Source organism: Ovis canadensis, chromosome 3 (assembly GCF_042477335.2).
Source record: "Ovis canadensis isolate MfBH-ARS-UI-01 breed Bighorn chromosome 3, ARS-UI_OviCan_v2, whole genome shotgun sequence".
Taxonomy (NCBI): Eukaryota; Metazoa; Chordata; class Mammalia; order Artiodactyla; family Bovidae; genus Ovis; species Ovis canadensis.
The window spans coordinates 43,176,758-43,198,915 of record NC_091247.1 but is presented as its reverse complement, the minus strand read 5'-3'; the positions used below and the strand labels follow the sequence as shown (position 1 = coordinate 43,198,915).

Genomic DNA, 22,158 nt, shown 5'->3' with positions numbered 1-22,158 from the left:
GATGTTGGATACTAATGTCGGGCACTCTTTTCCCCGTAAATCATATGAACAGAGAAATTCAATCCTACTTGGTTATTCAAAAAACTTTTTAGTGGTATTGGAAGCTTTTTAAAAAGTCATCTATTAATAGTTTAATTCTGAGAGCAATGACAACCTCAAGCAACTACGTGAATGAATGACCCTCACAAACATAATGCTGAGCAAAAGAAACAAGGCAAAAGAATACACAGTGTAATGATTCCATTTACACAAAGTCAAAAATAGGTGTGCGCTGTGTGCTCAGCCGTGGCCGACTCTTTTGCGACCCTATGGACTGCAGTCTGTCAGGCTCCTCTGTGGAATTTTCCCGGCAAGAATATGGAGCGGGTTGTCATTTCCTACTCCAGGGGATTTTCCCAACTCAAGGATCAAAATTGGGTCTCTTGCGTTTCCTGCATAGGCAGGCAGATTCTTTACCACTGAGCCACCAGAAGAATACCCCCCACCCACCCCAGCAAACAGGCAAAATTAATCTATCAAAGCTTAGTAGTGTTTTCCTTTGGAGTGGAAAAGTGCGGCAGAGGAAGTGTAGGGGCATTTTCCGGGGTTCCTGAGATGTGTAATTCCTGACCTTGATGTGGTTATGTAGCTGTGTTTACTTAGTAATAGTCTTGAGCCAGAAAAGTACCATTTGTTAACTTTTCCTTTTTTTTTTGGCTGAACCAGAGACGGAACTTGAGCCCACTGGAGTGGAAGCACTAAGTCCTAACCATTGGACCACCAGGGAAGTCCTGTGTCCTTTTCTAACTGTGTATTATAGCTCAGTAGAATTTAGAATTTATTTTAAAGTCTACACGTTTATTTAAACATTAATTTTTAATTTCATGGGGAATACATGAAAACATCCTCTGTAAAAAAAGGAAAAACAAAAACCAGAATATTTTACTTGGAGTAAGTCCTTTTTGGTCCCTTTCAGATCTTATATTCTCCCAAGAGGATATTGGTTTATCCTTTTCACATACATTATCTAAGTAAGGATATATAGAAAATATATAGTATCATCGTATGTGTCTTTAAATTCTGTGCTCTTCTAAAACTATCTGTATTAATAGACTTCATATTGCCTCTTTCAGTGGTAGAGTATCAACAATATCTCTAAGAAACTTCTAATAATTGTCATTAAAATTATATATCATTTTGTACTACACTGTATAAACAGAAGTTTTTATCATATATGTATGCTTACTTTTATATGTGTTCTATATGTTATATGCATTTTATTATAGTATAGATCTATTATACAACTTGTAATAAAACCTATACAACAAAAGAGTCATTGTGTACCTGTCATTTAGCAAGCCTCATCGACAGAATTAAACCTGGAGATAGAAGCATATAAGAATCAACAGTAAGTGGCTGGCATAACTTTCAGTGTAAGCAGAGAGAAGTTTGAACAGCAGTTTTACCATTTAAAGAAAAGTGAACTCGACTAGTTAATTTACTGAACTTTAGTTTTCTCATTTGTAAAAATGGGACTAACAACACTTATATATCAAGAGTGATGTGAGGACAAGGTGAGAAAATGCATTCAAGAGATTGAGCGGTTTGCTCAAGGAGAGAGCCTGGAAGCAGGGGGACCAGGTTTTAAATTCAAGTCTTTATGATGCTGGATCTTTAGACCTTAACTTCTATACAATCCTGCCACTAAAATGGCCCCCACGGCTAACTTCCTCAGCCTTAATATGTTAGACTATCCTCTCCCTAACTTAGGCTATGGTTTTTCCAGTGGTCATGTATGGATGTGAGAGTTGGACTGTGAAGAAAGCTGAGCGCCAAAGAATCTTTAGACCTTAACTTCTATACAATCTTGCCACTAAAATGGCCCCCACAGCTAACTTCCTCAGTCTTAATATGTTAGAATATCATCTCCCTAACTTAGGCTATGGTTTTTCCAGTGGTTATGTATGGATATGAGAGTTGGACTGTGAAGAAGGCTGAGCACTGAAAAATTGATGCTTTTGAACTGTGGTGTTGGAGAAGACTCTTGAGAGTCCCTTGGACTGCAAGGAGATCCAGCCAGTCCATTCTAAAAGTTCAAGTTTTAGTCCACCATGAATAACAGTAGGACAGTTTGCCCCTCAGTGAACTGCTTTAATTTTTATCCTGAAAGTTAAAAAAAAAAAAACCCTCACAAATATTTATTGAGATACACATGTACTATACAATTCACTTATTTAAAGTATATAATACTATACTGTATTATAGTCAATTATACCTCAATGAGGGCTTCCCTGGTAGCTCAGCTGATAAAGAATTTGCCTGCAATGTAGGAAACCCTGGTTTGATTTCTAAGTCAGGAAGATCACCTGGAGAAGGGTTAGGCTACCCACTTCAGTGTTCTTGGGCTTCCCTGGCGGCTCAGATGATAAAGAACCCACCTGCAATGCAGGAGACACAGGTTCAGTCTCTGGATTGGGAAGATCCCCTGCAGGAGGGCGTGGTAACCCACTCCAGTATTCTTGCCTGGACAATCCCCATGAACAGAGGAGCCTGAGGGGCTACAGTCCATGGGGTCACAAAGAGTCAGACATGACTGAGCTGCTAAGCAGCACAGCATATCTCAATGAAATTAGAAAAAAAACACTATAAGAGTCGAGTTGTATAACCATCACCACAAGCAATATTAGAACATTTCATTATCTCAGAAAGAAACCCCATACCCATTAGCACTCACTCCCCATTTCTCTACTTCTCCCCCACAAGCCACTAAGCTTTGACAATCCATCTTCTGTGTCTAAAGATGTGCCTATTTTGGATATTTCATATCAGTGGAATCACACAATATGTGACTTTTTGTCTCTGGTTGCTTTTTTTTAGTGTAATGTTTTCCAAGTTCACCCACGTTGTAGCATGTAGCAGTACTACCCTGCTTTTTTGGCTGAATAATAATCTATTAAATGGACTTCCACTGCAGGGGCCACGGGTTTGATCACTGGTGGGAGATTTAGGATCCCATATCACAGGGGGCTTGGCCAAAAGAAAGAAAGAACGCTAAAAAATTAAAAAATAAATAAAACGTCAAGTAAAACTGTAAGTCATATACACATAATGCCTATGAGAAGCTTCCCTGATGGCTCAGTTGGTAAACAGTCTGCCTGCAATGTGGGAGACCCAGGATTGATTCCTGGGTGGGGAAGATGCCCTGGAGAAGGAACTGGCAACCCACTCCAGAATTCTTGCCTGGAGAATTCCATGGACAGAGGAGCCTGGTAGGCTGCAGCTCATGGGGTCACAAAGAGTCGGGCACAACTGAGTGACTAACACTTTCACTTTCAGAATGCCTATGAGATTTTTTTTTTTTTTAATTTAAAGAAACACTTAAGTAGTCTAGTTTCAAAACTATAGCCTTTTAACTTGAAAGCAAATGCAGTGGCTAATTAGGTAAAAACCTCTTAGCTTAGAAAATGAGAAATTGTGGGTCAGGCAAACTGTACTTCATTGTTTTTGGTCCATTCTGGCAACAATCACTGATGGCTGCTTAAACTCCCATCTGCTTAAGTGACAAGTTCCTGGGGAAATTCTGTAATAGGTCATCTGGGACCCCCAAAATCCAGTCAATATTCTTAACATCACTAAATATGGGACACCCAGACATATTTCTTCAAATGTGACACAAGAGGAAGTACATACTACTGCCTATGAAATACTTTTGCCAAAATAACTGAATCTTAATCTAATCATGCTTCTAGATCTAACTACCAGTTTACAAAAGATATGGAGGCTAAGAGAACAAGAAAAACGATACTACATGCCAGCCAAATATAGAATGTTGGAAAATCTAGAAGACAAAATGGTCCAGTTTATTTAGAAAGGAGATGGGGAAGTAGTATAGACCAAAATAATCTTAAGAGACATATAAACCAACTAAATGATATGGGTGTTCTCTTCCTGAGTTCTCAGATACAGAATAAGACATAATAGACATGGTAACACTATCAGTTTCCTAAATGCGAGGACACCTTTGGAATGAATTAAAGTGTTACTCAAAACATTCCCAAGGTGACTTTGTGCTTATTAAATTAGAAACTGCAGATATAAATCACTGTATTTTTAAGGGAATCCAAGGAAATTATTCCTATCCATAAATTCTGGAGAGAAAATAATCAGTTTTATTATTTTACTTTAATTACTAGGAGACAGTATTTTCCTTCTCAACTCAAGCAGGATACACATCAATGAGTAGGAGTGTATTTTAACAGTTATTGTATTACTCTATAACCACAAAAACCTACTGACGCACTTCCATTTAAGCATAGAAGCTAAATAAGATCCAAGTGAAATGCTAGGAAAGTCATCTCCAACTGAGATGCCAACTAGAGGTTCAGGTTTTCATGGCAATTCCAAAGTTCCCCTAAATCCTGAATGAATGAAACTTTGGAGTCAGTCACACCTGTAACTATTCCTGGTTCTGATACAGTTTGATGAATTGGGTAAGGTAACAATTATTAAAAACAACTCTGTGGAATTTACAGGGTATAATTTACAACTCTCAAATGTACAGTTTCATGATTTTCGTGAATTATACCATTGACTGACTATCACCAATTTCCATCACCCCATAAAGTTCTCTCCTGCCTGTATTCAGCCAAACCTGCTCCCAGCCTGAGCGAACACTGATGTGCTTCCTATATCTACACATCTGCTTTTTCTAGACATTCTATGTAAACAGAATCATACAACACAGAGTCTTCTGCAGCTGGTATATTTTTAAGTTTCATCCATGTTGTAGCATGTAGTTTCCTTTTAACTGCCAAACACTATTCCATTGTATGGATATACCAGTTTACTCATTCACAAATTCAAGAACATTTGAATTGTTTCTACTGTTCACCTATTATGAGTAATGCCACTACAAACATTGGTGTACAAGTCTGTGAATATAATTTTTCATTTCTCTTGGGTATAGTATCTAGGAGTGGAATTGCTAGGTATAGTGACTTTATGTCTAACTTTTTGAAAAACTGCCAACTGCTTTCCAAAGTTGCTGCACCTTTGTACATTCCTACCAGTGATGTTTGAGAGTTCCAGTTTCTCCAAATCTTTGCCAATAGGTGTTCTTTTCTCCTTTTGAGTATAGACATTCTAGTGAGTATAAAGTGGTATCTCATAATCATTTCCCTAATGACTAATGACATTGAACATCTTTTCACATGTATATCTCCATTAGTGAAATGTCTACTCAAATCTTTTGTCCACTTTTTGATTAGATAATGTATCTTCTTATTGTTATAAGTATTTAAAAATTTTTTTAAAATTTATTTTTGGCTGTGCTGAATCTTCATTGCTGCATGGATTTTTCTCTTTTCTCTGCATGGGTTTTTCTGTGGAGAGTGGGGGCTACTCTCTAGTTGGGTTGCGGTGCATGGGCTTCTCATTGAGGTGGCTTCTCTTGTGGAGCACGAGCTCTAGGCACTCAGGCTTCCATAGTTGCAGCATGTGGGCTTAGCAGTTGCATCTCCTGGGCTCTAGAGCACAGGCCCAATAGTTGTGGCACATGGGTTTAGTTGGTCCTCAGCATGTAGGATCATCTCTGATCGGGGATCAAACCCATGTCTGCTGCATTGGCAGGGAGATTCTTTATTATTGAGCCACCAGGGAAGTCCCTATGTGTTTTTAATTTATTCTGGATACAAGTACTTTGTTGGCTATGTGATTTGCATATATTTTCTTCTAGTCTGTGGCTAGTCTTTTTCTTTTCTTAATACATGACTTAAAAGTGTTACATTTCTACCAAGTAGATCACTTTTTTCTTTCATAGATCATGATTTTGGTGTCATATCTAGGTCATTTTTTACTCAACATCAAAAGATTTTTCCTCTTGGACTTCCCTGGGGAAGTCCTCCCAATGTAGCGGGCCTGCATTTGATCCCTGGTTAGGGAACTAGATAGCACATGCATGTTGTAACAAAGATCCCAAGAGCCACAACTAACACCCAGCACAGCCAAAATAAATAATTTTTTTTCTCCTGTTTTCTTCCAGAAATTATGTAGTTTTAGCTCTTTTACATTTTGGCGTAAGATTCGTTTGAAATAATTTTTTATGTATTATGTGAGGTAAGGATCAAAGTTCTTTTCCCACTACACACGGAAATTTGGGGCTTCCAGGTGTAAAGAATGCACCTGCCAATGCAGGAGATGCAAGAAACGTCGGTTTGAGCCCTGGGTCTGGAGGATCCGCTGGAGTCGGAAATGCAGCGCACTCTGGTATTCTTGCCTGGAAATCCCATGGACAGAGGAGCCTGGTGGGTTACAGTCCATGGGGTGCAAAGAGCTGGACACGACTGAGTGACTGAGTAGCAGCAGCATACCTGCATATTGTTATCTCAGCGCTACTGGCGTAAAAAAAAATTAGTTTCCCCTTTGAATCGTTTTAGCACATTTGTTGAAAATCAAGTGACCATAAATGTTAGAGTTTATTTCTGGGCTGTCTTTTGTGTTCCATTGATCTATACATTTATCCTTGTGCCAATACTACACTATATTCATTACTGCAGCTTCAGAGTAAGTTTTAAAATCAGATAGTGGAAGTCTAGGAGAAGGAAATGGCAACCCATTCCGGTATTCTTGCCTGGAGAATCCCAGGGACAGAGGAGCCTGGTGGGCTGTTGTCTATGGGGTTGCACAGAGTTGGACATGACTGAAGTGACTTAGCAGCAGCAGCAGCAGTGGAAGTCTGCCTCTTTCACTTTTTTCAAAACTGCTTTGGGTATTCTGGTTCCCTTGCATTTCCACATAAAGTTTAGAATCAAACTTGTCAATCCTAAAAAGAGAAAGGACTGCTGGGGTTTTGATAGAGATTATATTGAATCTGTAGATCAATTTGAAGAGAACTGTCATCTTAACAAGTGTTCAATTTATGACAATGGTATATTTATTTACCTGGATCTTTGACTTCTCTCAGCAATGTTGTGTAGTTTTCAGTGTATAGGTCTTGAATTATTTTTATTATATTTATTCGGATTTTTCTTATACTCTTGTAAATAAAATTGTTCTCTTTAATTTTCAGATTGTTTGCTGATGGCATATATATTTATTTCTGTATGTAGATCTTGGGAGACTTTATTTTTTTTAACGCTTCCATTTTGTCATATGTAAAAAGGAAATACCTGCCTAGCAAGATTATGTGCAGAGTAATATACATAAAATTTCAGCAGAAGTCTAGAAATGAAACCTTCTTTCACACACACACACTGCTGCTGCTAAGTCACTTCAGTCGTGTCTGACTCTGTGCGACCCCATGGACTGCAGCCACCCAGGTTCCTCCATCCATGGGATTTTTCAGGCAAGAGTACTGGAGTGGGTTGCCATTGCCTTTTCCTGTAACTGCATAGTGATACACCAACTCAACTTACTGCTATGGGGGAAAAACACCATTTAATGAGACATGAAGACAAAGCACAAACCCGACTAACGGCACACACACTGTGGACCACAGCACAACCACGACCCGACACATACACACACACACAATTCAATCACCTAAAATGTGAGGTCACATTATTTTGAGGAAAGTGAAATGATCAGTATGAGGCTGGTACAGAAGACAGGAGCATCACCAAGAGTGTGATACCTGAATTTGCATAATCAAGGGGTTTTACTGCATTTTCATTAGTGTAGCATAGATGTTTGTTGATATTTTCTAACATCTGCATGGACTGATTTTATAATCAGAACAACAAATGCTACTTCTTAAAAAGGAAAAATTAGTAATCCATTAAATTTCATAAAGAGGAAAAGTAAAAGGACACAGAAATGCTTGAATTCAATTTGCTGACACCAATTAAATAAACTTCCAGAAAAACTGCACAGTACTAGCACTCAGGCCACAAAAGTTGTTGGTTTTCTGTCGCTTAGTCGTATCTGACTCTTTGGGACCCCATGGACTGCAGCACACCTGGTCACGAAAGTAAGATGTGTAATTTATGAACTACTGCAAAGTTCAGCAGGCTGAGGTACCTCAGTGACTACAGAAGCAGATGCAGGGAAGACAGATTTCCCTGTAGCCTTCAGTTCAGTTCAGTTCAGTCGCTCAGTCGTGTCCGACTCTTTGCGACCCCATGAATCGCAGCACGCCAGGCCTCCCTGTCCATCACCAACTCCTGGAGTTCACTCAGACTCACGTCCATCGAGTCCCTGATGCCATCCAGCCACCTCATCCTCTGTCGTCCCCTTCTCCTCCTGCCCCTAATCCCTCCCAGCATCAGAGTCTTTTCCAATGAGTCAACTCTTTGCATGAGGTGGCCAAAGTACTGGAGTTTCAGCTTTAGCATCATTCCTTCCAAAGAAATCCCAGGGTTGATCTCCTTCAGAATGGACTGGTTGGATCTCCTTGCAGTCCAAGGGACTCTCAAGAGTCTTCTCCAACACCACAGTTCAAAAGCATCGATTCTTCGGTGCTCAGCCTTCTTCACAGTCCAACTCTCACATCCATACATGACCACAGGAAAAACCATAGCCTTGACTAGACGGACCTTAGTCGGCAAAGTAATGTCTCTGCTTTTGAATATACTATCTAGGTTGGTCATAACTTTTCTTCCAAGGAGCAAGCATCTTTTAATTTCATGGCTGCAGTCACCATCTGAAGTGATTTTGGAGCCCCGAAAAATAAAGTTTGACACTGTTTCCCCATCTATTTCCCATGAAGTGATGGGACCAGGTGCTATGATATTCGTTTTCTGAATGTTGAGCTTTAGGCCAACTTTTTCACTCTCCTCTTTCACTTTCATCAAGAGGCTTTTTAGTTCCTCTTCACTTTCTGCCGTGAGGGTAGTGTCATCTGAATATCTGAGGTTATTGATATTTCTCCCGGCAATCTTGATTCCAGCTTGTGTTTCTTCCAGTCCAGCGTTTCTCATGATGTACTCTGCATATAAGTTAAATAAGCAGGGTGACAATATACAGCCTTGACGTACTCCTTTTCCTATTTGGAACCAGTCTGTTCCATGTCCAATTTTAACTGTTGCTTCCTGACCTGCATACAGATTTCTCAAGAGGCAGGTCAGGTGGTCTGGTATTCCCATCTTTTGAAGAATTTTCCAGTTTATTGTGATCCACACAGTCAAAGGCTTTGGCATAGTCAATAAAGCAGAAATAGATGTTTTTCTGGAACTTTTGCTTTTTCCATGATCCAGCCATCCTAAATTCTCAAACTTCCAACAACTATGGCAGTTTTATTTGGATTATTTTCCCCCCTCAAATTTTGGCTGTTCGGCTTGTGGCATCTCAGTTCCCTGACGAGGGACTGAACCCCAACCACAGTGAAAGCACAGAATCCTAGCCACCAGGCCACCATGGAACTCCCATATTTTGATCTATTTTAATATACTTGGTTTCCATTTAAGATTAAATTTAAATAAAGCATTCTTCGTCTTTATAAAGTTTGAAAACTACTGATAAAAGGACAGAGTGAAACTGAGAAGCAGTCTAGTATTATAATACCAAACTGGGGGTTCATCATCCAAGTTTTATTCTTGTCAATACACATGTACAGCAAGTGAAAGGCACAGTTCTAGTTCTCACCTCTCAAATATGATGGCATTTTCAAATAGATTAATGTCATTCATACAATAAATACTTGTTGAGTGTAACAAGCACAATATTCAAACACCCATGGTAAAATAATAGCAAGAAAAGAGAATAAAGAGCATCTTGGAGGTTATCAGCAAAGTCTTCAAAGATGTGACAACCGGCTCTGAGAGCATGTCTCCTGACTGATTAAAAAGAAAAAAGGCAGGAGCATTATAGAGAGAACCAGAAGTTTAACAGGGCTTCCCAAGAGGCTCAGCGATAGAGACTCCAGACCTGCTAATGAACGCGAGTGGGGTTCCACCCCTGGGCTGGGAAGATCCCCACTTCAGTATTCTTGCCTGAAAAAGCCCAAGGAACAGAGAGGCCTGGCGCGCCACAGTCCATGCGATCACAGTCAGACACGACTGAGCACGCACATTCGAGTTTAAGAATATGAAATTAATAGTAAATAGCGTCCACTGAATGGATTGCTTACTTTGCTGTGTAGTTTCTAAGTTCTGTCCCACCCTTTGCGACCCCATGACTATAGCCTGCCAAGCTCCTCTGTCCATAGAATTATCCAGGCAAGAATACTGGAGCGGGTTGCCATTTCCTTTAAGCATACAACCACCCACGGAAGAGCGACTGCTATCCCCGTAAATAGACGGGGGTAGGCCCAGATCACATTAGTCTTCGTTGGCAGGGCCGTATTTGAAAGTAGGGTTGCCCCATTTCAAAGTCGAGAGCCTGTGAAACAGGTACAATAGAGGTGTGAAGCAATATGGTGCTGCTAGAAGGGAAGTGGTGAGCAGTGAGGCTCACCTAACTAACGGCAAACCCGGACGAGATGGGTTGGACTGGAATCAGGGGGATCTGTATAAATGCAAGATTTCATGTGTCTATACCCATCCCAGCTCTGCCTGCTGAAAAGGCCTAGAAGCAATGACACACCAAGTTTCATTCAATGGTGGGGATAGTAAGGGTGTCTTCTGTTTCGGCCCTGCCGGCAGGCTTCTCTGTCACATTCCAAAGCCCTCTCGCCACAGACAGTTGTCCTTCATCTGCCTGCAGCCGGAAAACGCCGAACTCCTGCAAAGCCTTAGAAAGCAGGGGAAACCGCCTGCCAGCTCGGCTACTATTACTGCCCACCAAAGGGTCGGGAACAAGACGCCCACAGGAAGAACCCGGAAGGGCGGCGACCCTAAAGGCGGAGCAGGTGCGGAAGCCGGGCTGGCGCCGTAGGCGGGGCCTCGGGCTCCTTTTTTTCTTATTGGAGTGCACCACTGCCAGTCTCGGCCTCTTTCCTCCCGTCCCCGCCTCTTCCGTGCAGGCAGTTTGTTAGGTGGCGGGTGAGAGCCGGCGGTCACTTCCGGTTGGGGGAGAAACGTTAGACCGAAGGCGGGGCCGGGAAGAGGGAGGAGGAGGAAGAGGAACGAGAAGGGCGGTGGGTGCTCTAGGTTGTTCGGCAGCGGCTGTGGCTCCGGCTCTCTTCCGGGAGGACGATGGACAGCCAGGGCAGGAAGGTGGTGGTGTGCGACAACGGCACCGGGGTAAGCGCTCGGCGGGGAGGCTGCAGCGGCCACAGGCCGGGGCCCGGATGTGCGGGGGGCGCGCGGGCCTAAAGCGCCCGGAACTGCACCCCTGGGACCTCTGCCGCCCGGTCCGAGGGCCGCTGGCCAGCGCTTTCCACCCGCGTGGGTGTGGGGCTCGAGCGGACTGGACCCCTTAGTAGCCCCGAGCTGGGCACTCCCGCAGCTCGGGGTAAGGACGGCGGGCGAGGCCGATGATGGTTGGGGTTTCCACCTGCTACCGGTCCGGGGCCGGCCCAGCGCTCTAGCCGCAGGAATTTGGCTCGAGGGCTGGAGGGGTAAAAGGCTGGGCTTGTGCGTTGCGAAAGGGCTTCACTCACCAGGGTCGCCGATGTGTAAAAAAGGAGAAAGACCAAGAGGCCTTGCTCTTCCTGTAGAGTTGAAGATACGGAACAGGAGGCAGGAAACGGGTTTAAAGAAAAAAGGGAACTGCTGTCATGCAATGAACCTCAGTCCTTTCGCAGTGTCTGAGGCTTTTGTTGTTTTGTTTTCTTGTTTTCTGAGAGAATGGAAGGCCAGATCAGCTGTGCATCATTTACGTTTTGTTCTCCATGCTGGAAATTTGGCCCAGGTGCAGCCCCGCAGAGACCAGTATGTTTCCGTGGTTGATCTTGATCCTTTAAGGCCCAAGTAGTAATTCCACTAACCTTAGGGAAGTTAACCTTAGGAAGTTTGGGTACCCCTCCTTCTTTTTTCCCTTATTGGCAGACTACAGTTAATGTTAGTATTTAAGATCCTAAAATGCAAATAATTGTAAAAATCAGAGTAAAACACTGATTTAGACATTATTTGAAAGTTGTTTCTCTCAGTTGCCCCTCCCCCCAATTAAAAAAAAATTTTAGGCAGCAAAGTCAGCAAATTAGAATACAGAACTGTTACTTATTTTGGATGAGTTCTGTAGTGATCACTTCCCCCTGCATTAAAGCAATTTCTAACCATTTTGAAGCTGCAGTATTTTGTCGCTTTATCCCCTTCCTTCCATAAATGTAATATATGAATTAAAATAGATTTTGTATGAACTTCAAGTCACTTTGGAAACTGGATCGTTGAGGGGAAAAAAGAGCTGATATTCACTGCCATAATACTGCCTTTGATTGAATTTTTACAAGCAGTGATTATACTAGCTTTATCTGAACTAAGTTGAAAATGGATGAGAGTAAGAAGAGTGTTATCATTTAATGCAACGTTCATACAAAATAGCATAGTACTTAAAAAGAGGCAGCTTCCATTTATGTGCGTGTTCTTTATTAAAGTTATTTATGTGTCCACAAATGTATATGTGTATGTGAAAGTTTTGAAGGGATTTGTGAGAAATTTATGTTCGTCGTGGTTATCCGTGAGACTAGGGATAAGAGTGAGGTCAGGTGGGAAGGACTTCATGACTCAGTTATTGGGAAAATGTTCTTTATTTTTTAACAAACCATGCAATGTTAAACTGTCTTTAAATGAAATTATAAATGTGTTCCTTTTACAGTTAAAACTCAGTTTAAAGGTGCTTTTTAAAAAAAAAAAAGGCCTAATTCCTCCCTGTAGTCTCAAATTGACATATAAATAAATGTAAATCTTTAAAAAAATTGATACTAATGTATTTTTTTTTGTGACTGTCAGTTTTGTTTTTTTTTAGAAATTGAAGTCTGTTATATTTTAATGGATTCCTCCTCTTTGAAGGACAGAGAAACCAGTTTTTGTAGTATATGTTATTTCATAATATGCAATTAAAAATCTTTCTTTTCTTGTTCTTAAGCTTTTTTTTTTTTTTGGCTCTGTAGCATGTGGGGATCTTAGTTCCCTGGCCAGGGATGGAACCCACTTCCCCTGTAGTGGAAGCACTGGACTGGCAGGGAAGTCCCATAATTAGTTTTATGTTACTGTTTCATTAGCTTGTTACAAAACTCATTGTATATTTGATTAGCCTTATGTCTATAATTTAAGAATCTTGTTCCTTAAGACAAAAGATAAGTTATTGTGACATAAGTAGAAAAGTGTAGTTAATTCAAACAAAACTTTGTGTAATGTTTGGCATTGTATTTCTAATTACTTTAAATATCCAGATTTTCTATAGGACATGATTGACTTAATGAAGAAACTCCATGAAGAAAGCTCTGATGTAGTACGTAGTCAGGAATGCTGTGATATTTCTGAAAATTTAGAGAATTAGGAGCCACTTAGAGTCTGTATTTCTTATACTTCATAGTCCTGTTGATTTTATTTAGGTACCTGAAGGTCTAATGATTCCTCTGTGATTAAGAAGATACTAAAATTTAGTTTCTAAAAATTTATGAGAATAGTTGTTATTCTGAAGCAACTTACCTCTTAACACATTTTAGGTTTTAAAATTATAGGCCATTTGAGAAGTTGATTTTTTTTTAAAGCCTCTCTGGCAGGCCCTAAATGGAAAGCCATAAGGGTAGATGAGTTCTTACGGTCACATGCCAGGTTATGGTCCTGCTCCTCAACCTCTCCAGCTCCCAAGCTGGCCAGTGCCTCTGTAGGGCCTCCTAGAGGAGGAAAGCGCATCCGATTCCAATACCTTATGCACTTCATCCTCATAACCATCCAAACCTAAAATGGAGCCTGTGTAAACCGCCACCTAATGTAAAGCTGCGGAAAGTGGCCAGATAGGTGAAGATGTGGAGATCTGCTTCAGCTTAGGTGCCTTTCAAGGATTGGGCCCAGGCCTCTGACGTTGTGTATTCTTTTGCCAGACTTGGGTGATTTCATCAACGTTGAGTTAGTTTACCAACAGTGAAGACTTTTGGAGTGCTTGCTGCTTGACTGGTATAATTTTTAGGGTCCAGTGACACAGAGTAGCTTGTAGTGTTAAGATAGTTACACTTTTTTTTTTAATTGTACTTTTACAATTCATGTTTGTAGTTGATTACAGCTTGCTTTATCAGGCTTAAGCAAATTTATATGTTGGATTTAGGAGTGTTTGAAGTAGAACCAAATCAAAAGTAGATTTGGTTTAGCCCTTGAAAATGCTTTGGAATAAACAGAATAAATATTTTGGTGATCTAAGATCAGAGTAATCACTATGCAATTAAATTATTATATCAGTGCCAATTTAAAGTAATAAAGGAAAAATACAAATTAAATAAGCCCAAATGAAGCTTTATAAATCCCAGTTTGTTTTTTGAGGGGAGAAAGATACCTTTACAGCAAATGTACATGGGCTTTTTTTTTTCTTTGAAAGAAAATTATATTGTTCATGTTCTTACCATTTGATGACTCAGTGGGAAGTAAGGGAGCCTGTTTAAACCACAGTGCTATGAAGAGGAAACTATATATGGTAAAGTCTATTTCTTAAACAGCCCTATTGCACACAGTGAGAGAACTAAGTCATGAGGTCTTAAAATGATTGAAGTGGGGGGAGGTATTTCAAGAATTAAAGTTATGCCAAACAAGTAGTTTAGAAAAGAATATTTTCTTTGTATATTATTACCTTATGGTTTAGATTTTTTAAAAAATGCTGGCTTTTTTGAAAGAAAGGAAATGCCAGGTTGTCTGTTGGTTATATATTACTGAGAAATAGATCATTGTAATTATATTCTTGTTATTTTAACTGCTATTGCATTGACATCTGAAATAATGTGATGTAGTGCAGCTGTTGCCATTTTGACCAAACACTAGTTCCCTGTAGGAATGCTAGCACTGGATTACTGTGGCAGCATCTACTTGCAGTAAGCTACTGCTTAATCAGAATAAATAATTTCATTAATTAGTGATTGCTATCTTTAATTTGAACTAAAAGCCAACTTTCCATTTTTTAAATAATTTTAAAAAATATTTATTTTAGTTAATGTATTTATTTGGTGGCACTAGGTTAGTTAGGGATCACATGGGATCTTTAGTTGTGGCATGTGGAATCTAGTTCCCTGATCCCTGGGCTTCCTGCATTGGGAATGCAGAGTCTTAGCCACTGGACCTCCAGAGAAGTTCCTTCATCTTTTAATGAAGCACAGGAATAGTAGTTCAGAGTTATTTTTATAGTTTTAGGAATTCTTAATTTTTGTCTTCTTACTTTAGGCACTTGGCAAATATGTTGTCCTGTGAAATATGCTCGAACAAGCATTTTACCTCCTCAGCCTCCTGACTGCCTGGTCGGGTGGGGAGATGGGGGGGATGGGACAGACACGACTTGACTTAGGCTCCATCCCAGGCTCCTCCTCCCACCTTCACCTAGTGTTAAGATTTCTCAGTTAAATCATTGGTTTACATTTAATATGCTGAAAATTGCCTTTACAAATGTGTAGAGTCTTTTTTTCACTCGTTTTACAATGTGTTTATCGGAGAAGGCAATGGCACCCCACTCCAGTACTCTTGCCTGGAAAATCCCATGGACAGAGGAGCCTGGAAGGCTGCAGTTCATGCGGTTGCTGAGAGTTGGACACGACTCAGTGACTTCACTTTTCACTTTCATGCATTGGAGAAGAAAATGGCAACCCACTCCAGTGTTCTTGCCTGGAGAATCCCAGGGATGGCAGAGCCTGGTGGGCTGCCATCTACGGGGTCGCACAGAGTCGGATACGACTGAAGCAACTTAGCAGCAGCAGCAGTGTGTTTATCTGCTCGTTATGTCACTACATAAAAGTTTAATGTGCATGTTGTTTTTGCTGTTTATATTTGGAATATATGTATAAATTATGACTAAAGCTGATACTTGTCTGGTGGTCATGACAGATTTTATTTATGTAGAAATTTGAATATAGTGGCATAATGAGAAGAGATTCTCTGGTCTAACATCTGATCTCAGTTCACAATAAGTGAACTGGCTTTTGGCTTAAGGACTAGAGAGTTTGATTTAGAAGAGATGAGTGTGAAAGGTTTTTTTCCTTTTAATTTGAATAGACTAGAAAATACTAAGTATTATTCTTTTCCTCTGCGGCAGTTGTTGCTCCAACTCTTTCTGGGTCAGATTGATAAATTTTGGGGGAAGATATTGTGGAAAAATGAACTAACACTTCTGAATTCTGTTAAACACTTTTTTTTAGCGTGGGAAGTATATTGTTCTTTACTATCAACCACTATTCAAGTAGAGGTAGGGATGAGCAGGCAGGATATCTATTGCATATGCCATCATATCGCACTAACTTCAGCCTTGGAAGGTAATCCGGAAAGAATCGTATCATGATGTTTTAGGTTTTAGAAAACCTAGGTTCAGTGGCAAATTGAGCAGGACTAGGTTTTGTGGGTTTGGAAGAAAACCTATTTGAACAGTATATTTTATGTAAATTCTAAAATGTGAACATGAATGAGGGGATATGAATTCAGGTGGTATTGGAAATGTGCAATTTTTAAATTTTAGACAGATTTTTTTCAGACTAGTAGCTTCAGTCTGCTGAAGACATGATTTTAACATATTTTTTTAAAGCACTATTTTTAAAAGACTTGCAGTTATGCATGGCAGAATGTTCTAGGCTATTTATAATTAAATGTGGTTCATCAGTATCATTTCCAACAAGGTTGTCTTTGAAATAGAAAAATTTTGTGTTTTAGAGAGTTAGTCAGAAGTCAGTGAGTTTCAGGTTGTTGCTAGCTTTTACCACCATCAAACAAAACAGTTCCTTGTATGTAACAGCTTTCTGTCCACTTTTGTGTTATTTCTGTCATATGTCACATTCAAGTATTGTTTTTCTCCTCAATTCTTCTAAGATAATGTGGTGCCAAATCCATGGAACAATAGACTGTCTCAATATTAAACATGTTCTCTATATTAAAATAATCATACTATTGTACTCTTGAGTCAGCAGCAAAACTTTTCATTTTTGTTGATCAGTTAAATGATACGCACCTAGCATGTGTCAGACACTGTTCTAGGTGCTTGGGATTCATCAGTAGACACAAAAGTGTTTGCACAGTATACTGTACATTGCACAAAATCTTGTTAAGGGAATGGTAGAGGTTGATGACAGCTCCTCTTATATAGCTTCTTCCTCCTACCCTAAAGTTTTTAACTGCCTTTTCCTTGTAATGGCTGCTCTTAAAAATAAGGCTAAACAGACTGCATTATGGATATAAGCATTAAAAACCCTTGGTTCTATTTTCAGTTTTACTGTAGTCATTAAATCTCCTAGTTTATCTGTTTCTTATTCATAAAGTGGAAGTATTATTAGAATCAATGCTACATCCTCATTGGAGAAGTACGCTATCTAAATATGAACTTATGTCACCTGGTATTACTAAATGTTTCTCTAAATATAAAAATGTAAATAGCCAAAAATGCCTAATAAATGTTTATTTTAACTTGCTGCTGGTCCAGGTGCCATTTGATTTCCCCATTTTGGAAAATGGTGTTACTTAAGTGAATTCCCAGACATGAATGAAAGCCTGCTTCCGTTCTGTTCATTTTCTGACGTTTCTTTTAAAAATCCTTAGCATTCTTTGAATGAATTTGTCCCTTCCTTGCTGTGCATCAAGGCAGCAGGTCAGCTTAGGTCCCTTGAGGCTTTCCCTAAGAGTTAACCAGTCACGAAATGGGAACTCCAGTAGTCAGGCCATGAAGGAAATAAATGGAGGATATGATAGATGGGGTGATTACTTTGGGTAATTTGAAAGCACCAAAAGTTTAGGATATTATATAAATGCAAACAGTACTTTTCAGATACAGTTTTTAAATGGATAATAGTGTAAATACTTTGACGCTAACCCACTTTTTACTGTTCTTTTCCAGTTTGTGAAGTGTGGATATGCAGGCTCTAACTTTCCAGAACATATCTTCCCAGCTTTGGTTGGAAGACCTATTATCAGATCGACCACCAAAGTGGGAAACATTGAAATCAAGGTAATATTTTATTTATTGATAAATGAGGAGCAAAACCTACTGAAATGTTCTTTGAATTAAGTAGTTTTAAGATGTGATGCCTTGAAAAGCAAAGGAGGAGGGCCGAATTTCTTATATTTTAAATTTTTATCAACACGTGAAGAAAGGTTCAGAAACTGAAAGTAATTTCGTCTGACTTTAAGTATAGCTTGATGCCGTTACTCTCTGAATACAATAAAAATAAGATTTTTATGTTGATGTGGATGCTGTATTAGTGACTTAAAGTCCTATAGTATAATTTTAACAGAAATCAGCCTGGTACTTTTATGCCTTTCAATTCCATATATTTGCCATTCAGTGTTAGTGTCTCTTTGGGAGCTGAAACTTCTTCCATGTTCTCATGGCCTGATATCCCTACATTTTTATATAGCTATTCAGGAAAAATAGAGTGTGCATCTCATTGGTTCCTTTTTTCACCAGTATAATAAGTGATTTCCACAGTGTGCAGGAGGAAGCTGTGCAAGTCTTTATTTGACCTTGCATCATTTATCTTAGGACAAGGAGAAGGGAGGGAATGTTGTCATTGCCTACATACCGTTCTTAACATGAGACTGGACCTTAATAGATTTTTATCTTCTATTAAAGGAGGTGGAAATCAAAAGGGAGTTAACAATATTTTAGAAGGGAGAAAAAAAAGAACAATCAAAAGTCAGTGGTTACCACTTGACTTAAAATCTTCAGATAGCCTAGGGATCAGATTAGGTTACACGAAATGTAGTAGAATTTAGAAGCCGTTTTATGAATCATTTGTAAACAGACTAGCATCGTTGGTCCTATCTGGACAGTCCTTGACAAGACTTCAGAGAGTTTGTTAGGTTGTAAGTTAAGTTACCCATCTCTGGGACGTTTGTTTGAGGTGTTTAGAAAGCTGGTAATAGAGAGGAGACATTTGCTGCTGAAGAGCTCTCTGCTGTTGGGACTAGAGGATTGAGTTACACGATGAATAAAAATACAAACTGAAACTTAGGTTCTGTGATAATTTTTTTAAAGACTTAAAAGAGTGAATGATTCTGGCCTCTGTTTTATTATAATCAGAAGGGATACTCAATATGAGAGTTTCTTGGTTTGGGGTGTTTTTTTTTTTTAGTGTCTTTTGGGAATTTTATAGAATCCCATATTCTGTTTTTGTTAACTCCTTTTGTTCTGATTGAATTCCATCTTAAATGAACTTCAGCTTAAAATTTAGCTAGTAATAGTGATAAGGATACAGTTTTTTAATAATGTTGAAAGTCACTTTTATTCAGTATCAGCCTTTTAAAGAATGGTTTTTTAATATACTTTACGGATAATAACATTTTTGAGGTATTAAGCTACATCACATATAGCTATTTTTCTTGTCCAGCATAGTCACAAATAATTACCTATATTTTTCACTCCTACTTTTCTTGCTTTTTAAGGGCAAGTGATAGAAATGAGTCTAGGTGATACTCAAATAAGACATTTTTGCTAAGGAATTCCCCAGTAGCATTTGCTTGTATGGTTTGTCAGTCTGTTAAGTTGGTTTACTTCTGTTCAATCTGCTTAGCTTTTTAAGTCTTTCAAGTTAATTTGTTCTTCCAGTAGAAAACAGTGAAAGAAAAGAGAACTGTGTCAAATTTAACTTGACTACTAGAGCTTTGAAAAACACTCTAAACACCCTTTCCCTACTCAGCTAGACCTTTTCTGCTGTTTATTTTCCTTAATTAAGGTACTTAAATTCAGTAACAAATGAAAGAAATTTGACTTTTTTGGAATATTTCAAATTTGGAATATGCCTAGTGGATTGATTTATACTTTTTGTGTCTTGTTACCTAAAATGTGGTAGACTGAAAACTGGAAATTTAAATTGTTTAATGAGTTAACTTTCATTCAGGAGTAATAACTGTCCATGTTAATTTGGCCCTAATTATTAACTCCGTAAACTGTAGTAGTACTGCATCTGCCTCGACCTAATTTGTCTCTATTGCTTGTATGTTTAAAAATTTCAGTGAGGATTTTATTTAGGCCTTTTCTGACTCTTACTTCTACCTTCTCTCTCTTCACCTTTCTTGACCTGTTGAAGTAGAATAACAAAAAGATGGTAAGTGAGGTTACACACATGCTCTCTGTTTGTTTTCCACTTTTGCTTGGTGGGACAGTAGTTGTTGTTTTGTGTCCCTTTAGTATTGGGGAGGGGGGTGATTCCATATTTTAATTTCTAAGTACTTTGATTTTTAACCTTTTTCATTGCTTCAATTTGGTAGCAACTAATTAAGTCCTATACTCTCCTGATTGCATACAATGGACCAAACCAGAACTAATTACTAACATAGTTTTGAATTGTTTTCCTTGTGTTTTTTGTAGATGAATGTTACAATTAAAATGGAATGTAGTGTGCATTATGTTAGAAACCAAGTGGCTTTCTTTAGGATATGTGTGATCCAGAAAAGTGGGGTGAAGTTGTTGCATTTGGATCAATTCACTGTTAAATTGAACATTGCCTGTCATAGCCTATATATGTATATATTTGCATCTGGTACAGTATCATACATGTATTTAATAAACTAGGTAAGATTGTAATGTGCCAATGAACTATAAATAGTAAAGGAGAGAAAAAGATTGATTTGTTTCCTGTATTATCCTTGTTTATGAGCAGATTTTACATTACCTGATTATAAATAAGAAAAAGGTCAAAGTCTTGTAAGACTTTTCCATTGACAGTGGATTTTCCCTCTAAATAAATACCATTGTACCTTTTTCATTTAAACTAGAACTGGACACATCCCAGCAGTTGAGTCTTTTATTATATTTTTCTGTGATAGTCTTTAAGTTTTTCTATAGTAGATATTCTCATTTGTTTTTAATATTATTTGTAAGTAACTTTGACAGAGATAAATATCAGGCCTTTCTAGTGATAAGTGTTTTAGCTAGTAACAGTAACTAAACTAGTGGCAGGTTCTTTTGAATAAACAAAAACATGGAAAACTGGAAATTATTTCTAAATAAGATCATGCATTTGTCTTAAAATCCTAAGGAGATTAAGAAAAGAGAGTAGTTGCAGAGAACTCTTTAATGTTTTTTATGAAATTTCTTTCTAAGAATTTAATTGTGGTTTTAAAGTATATTTGCTCTAATTTCCAATTTGAGGTGACATTATTCAGAATGATTCTTGGCGTATCGCATCTACACTGCTTGCTTTTCATAAAATATAAATGCCTTTAAAATGGCATCTCAGACAGTTACTGTAATTTTTCATTTTTTCAGATAATAGGTGATGTCCAGTGATGAGGTGGGTGGTAAATAGGTGATGTCACTTGAGGTCCAGTGATGAGGTGGGTGGTAAAAAAAACCAAGGCCTGATCTGACCGCTTGTAATTTTGATCTTGAAGATGAAGGCAAGTTCCATAAAACTCTTAGCATTTTGGAGTTTTGGAAATTGAAATGTTCTAGGGAAAACTATGTTTTAGGATTTTTTGAAATAAAATTTTAGATAAGTTTTTGAATTAAGTAGCTTGAGTTATTCAAGAATGTTTGCACTAATTTGACAAGTTAACACTTGTTTTCTTCCATTTTAAATGTCCTCTTTGTTCAGAGGGATGGTAAGATACTTGATGCCAGATGTTTCTTTCAGTTAATTCTTCATAGTATGTGTGCCCTAGAAGTAGACACATGACACTTTTATTTTGAGTTGGTATTAGATCAGACATATGTAGGCCCCTATTCTTGCATGGAATAAGAACTAAATAGTCAGATGTAATTAGACCAGATTTATACTAAATTTGTTGAAATACAGTTGTGAACATGTATCAATGATATAAACCATCTTAATTATCTAATCTATTATTACCTTGTATAACAGAAATGTGCATTCCAGAAAAAAGTAACTAACATTATATATTAAATTATATTGATGGCCAGAAGTCATATAGGTATTTGGAGATACAGATTCCTCCACCTGACATTTTATTATGAAGTGTTTGGAATACACAGCAAATTTAAAGGAATTTTACCATGAAACTCATACATCCATCACCTAGATTCTGACATTAATGTTTACTATACTGATATATCACATATCTACCCATTTATCCATCTGTCAGTCCATCTGTGTATCTTGTCTTTCAGTGTATTTGAAATTAACAGTATTCTTCTAAGTAATTCAACAAATGCATGTCATTTAGTAGAGTTATCTAATATAAGATTTTTAGTTTTTCATTTTTGTATCAGATCATTCTAAATAGTTAA

General features: G+C 38.4%; 1 protein-coding gene across 1 annotated transcript in view; it reads left to right on the top strand.

Moving 5' to 3' along the window:
- The first annotated feature begins 10,778 nt into the window (after positions 1–10,778).
- The window catches only part of ACTR2 (actin related protein 2), a 38,746-nt gene continuing 27,366 nt past the window's right edge, over positions 10,779–22,158 (top strand). The window contains exons 1-2 of the mRNA XM_069583011.1: positions 10,779–11,096; positions 17,806–17,916. Of these exons, the coding sequence (XP_069439112.1) occupies positions 11,049–11,096; positions 17,806–17,916 (159 nt within the window). The 5' untranslated portion in view covers positions 10,779–11,048. The remainder of the gene's footprint in view (positions 11,097–17,805; positions 17,917–22,158) is intronic.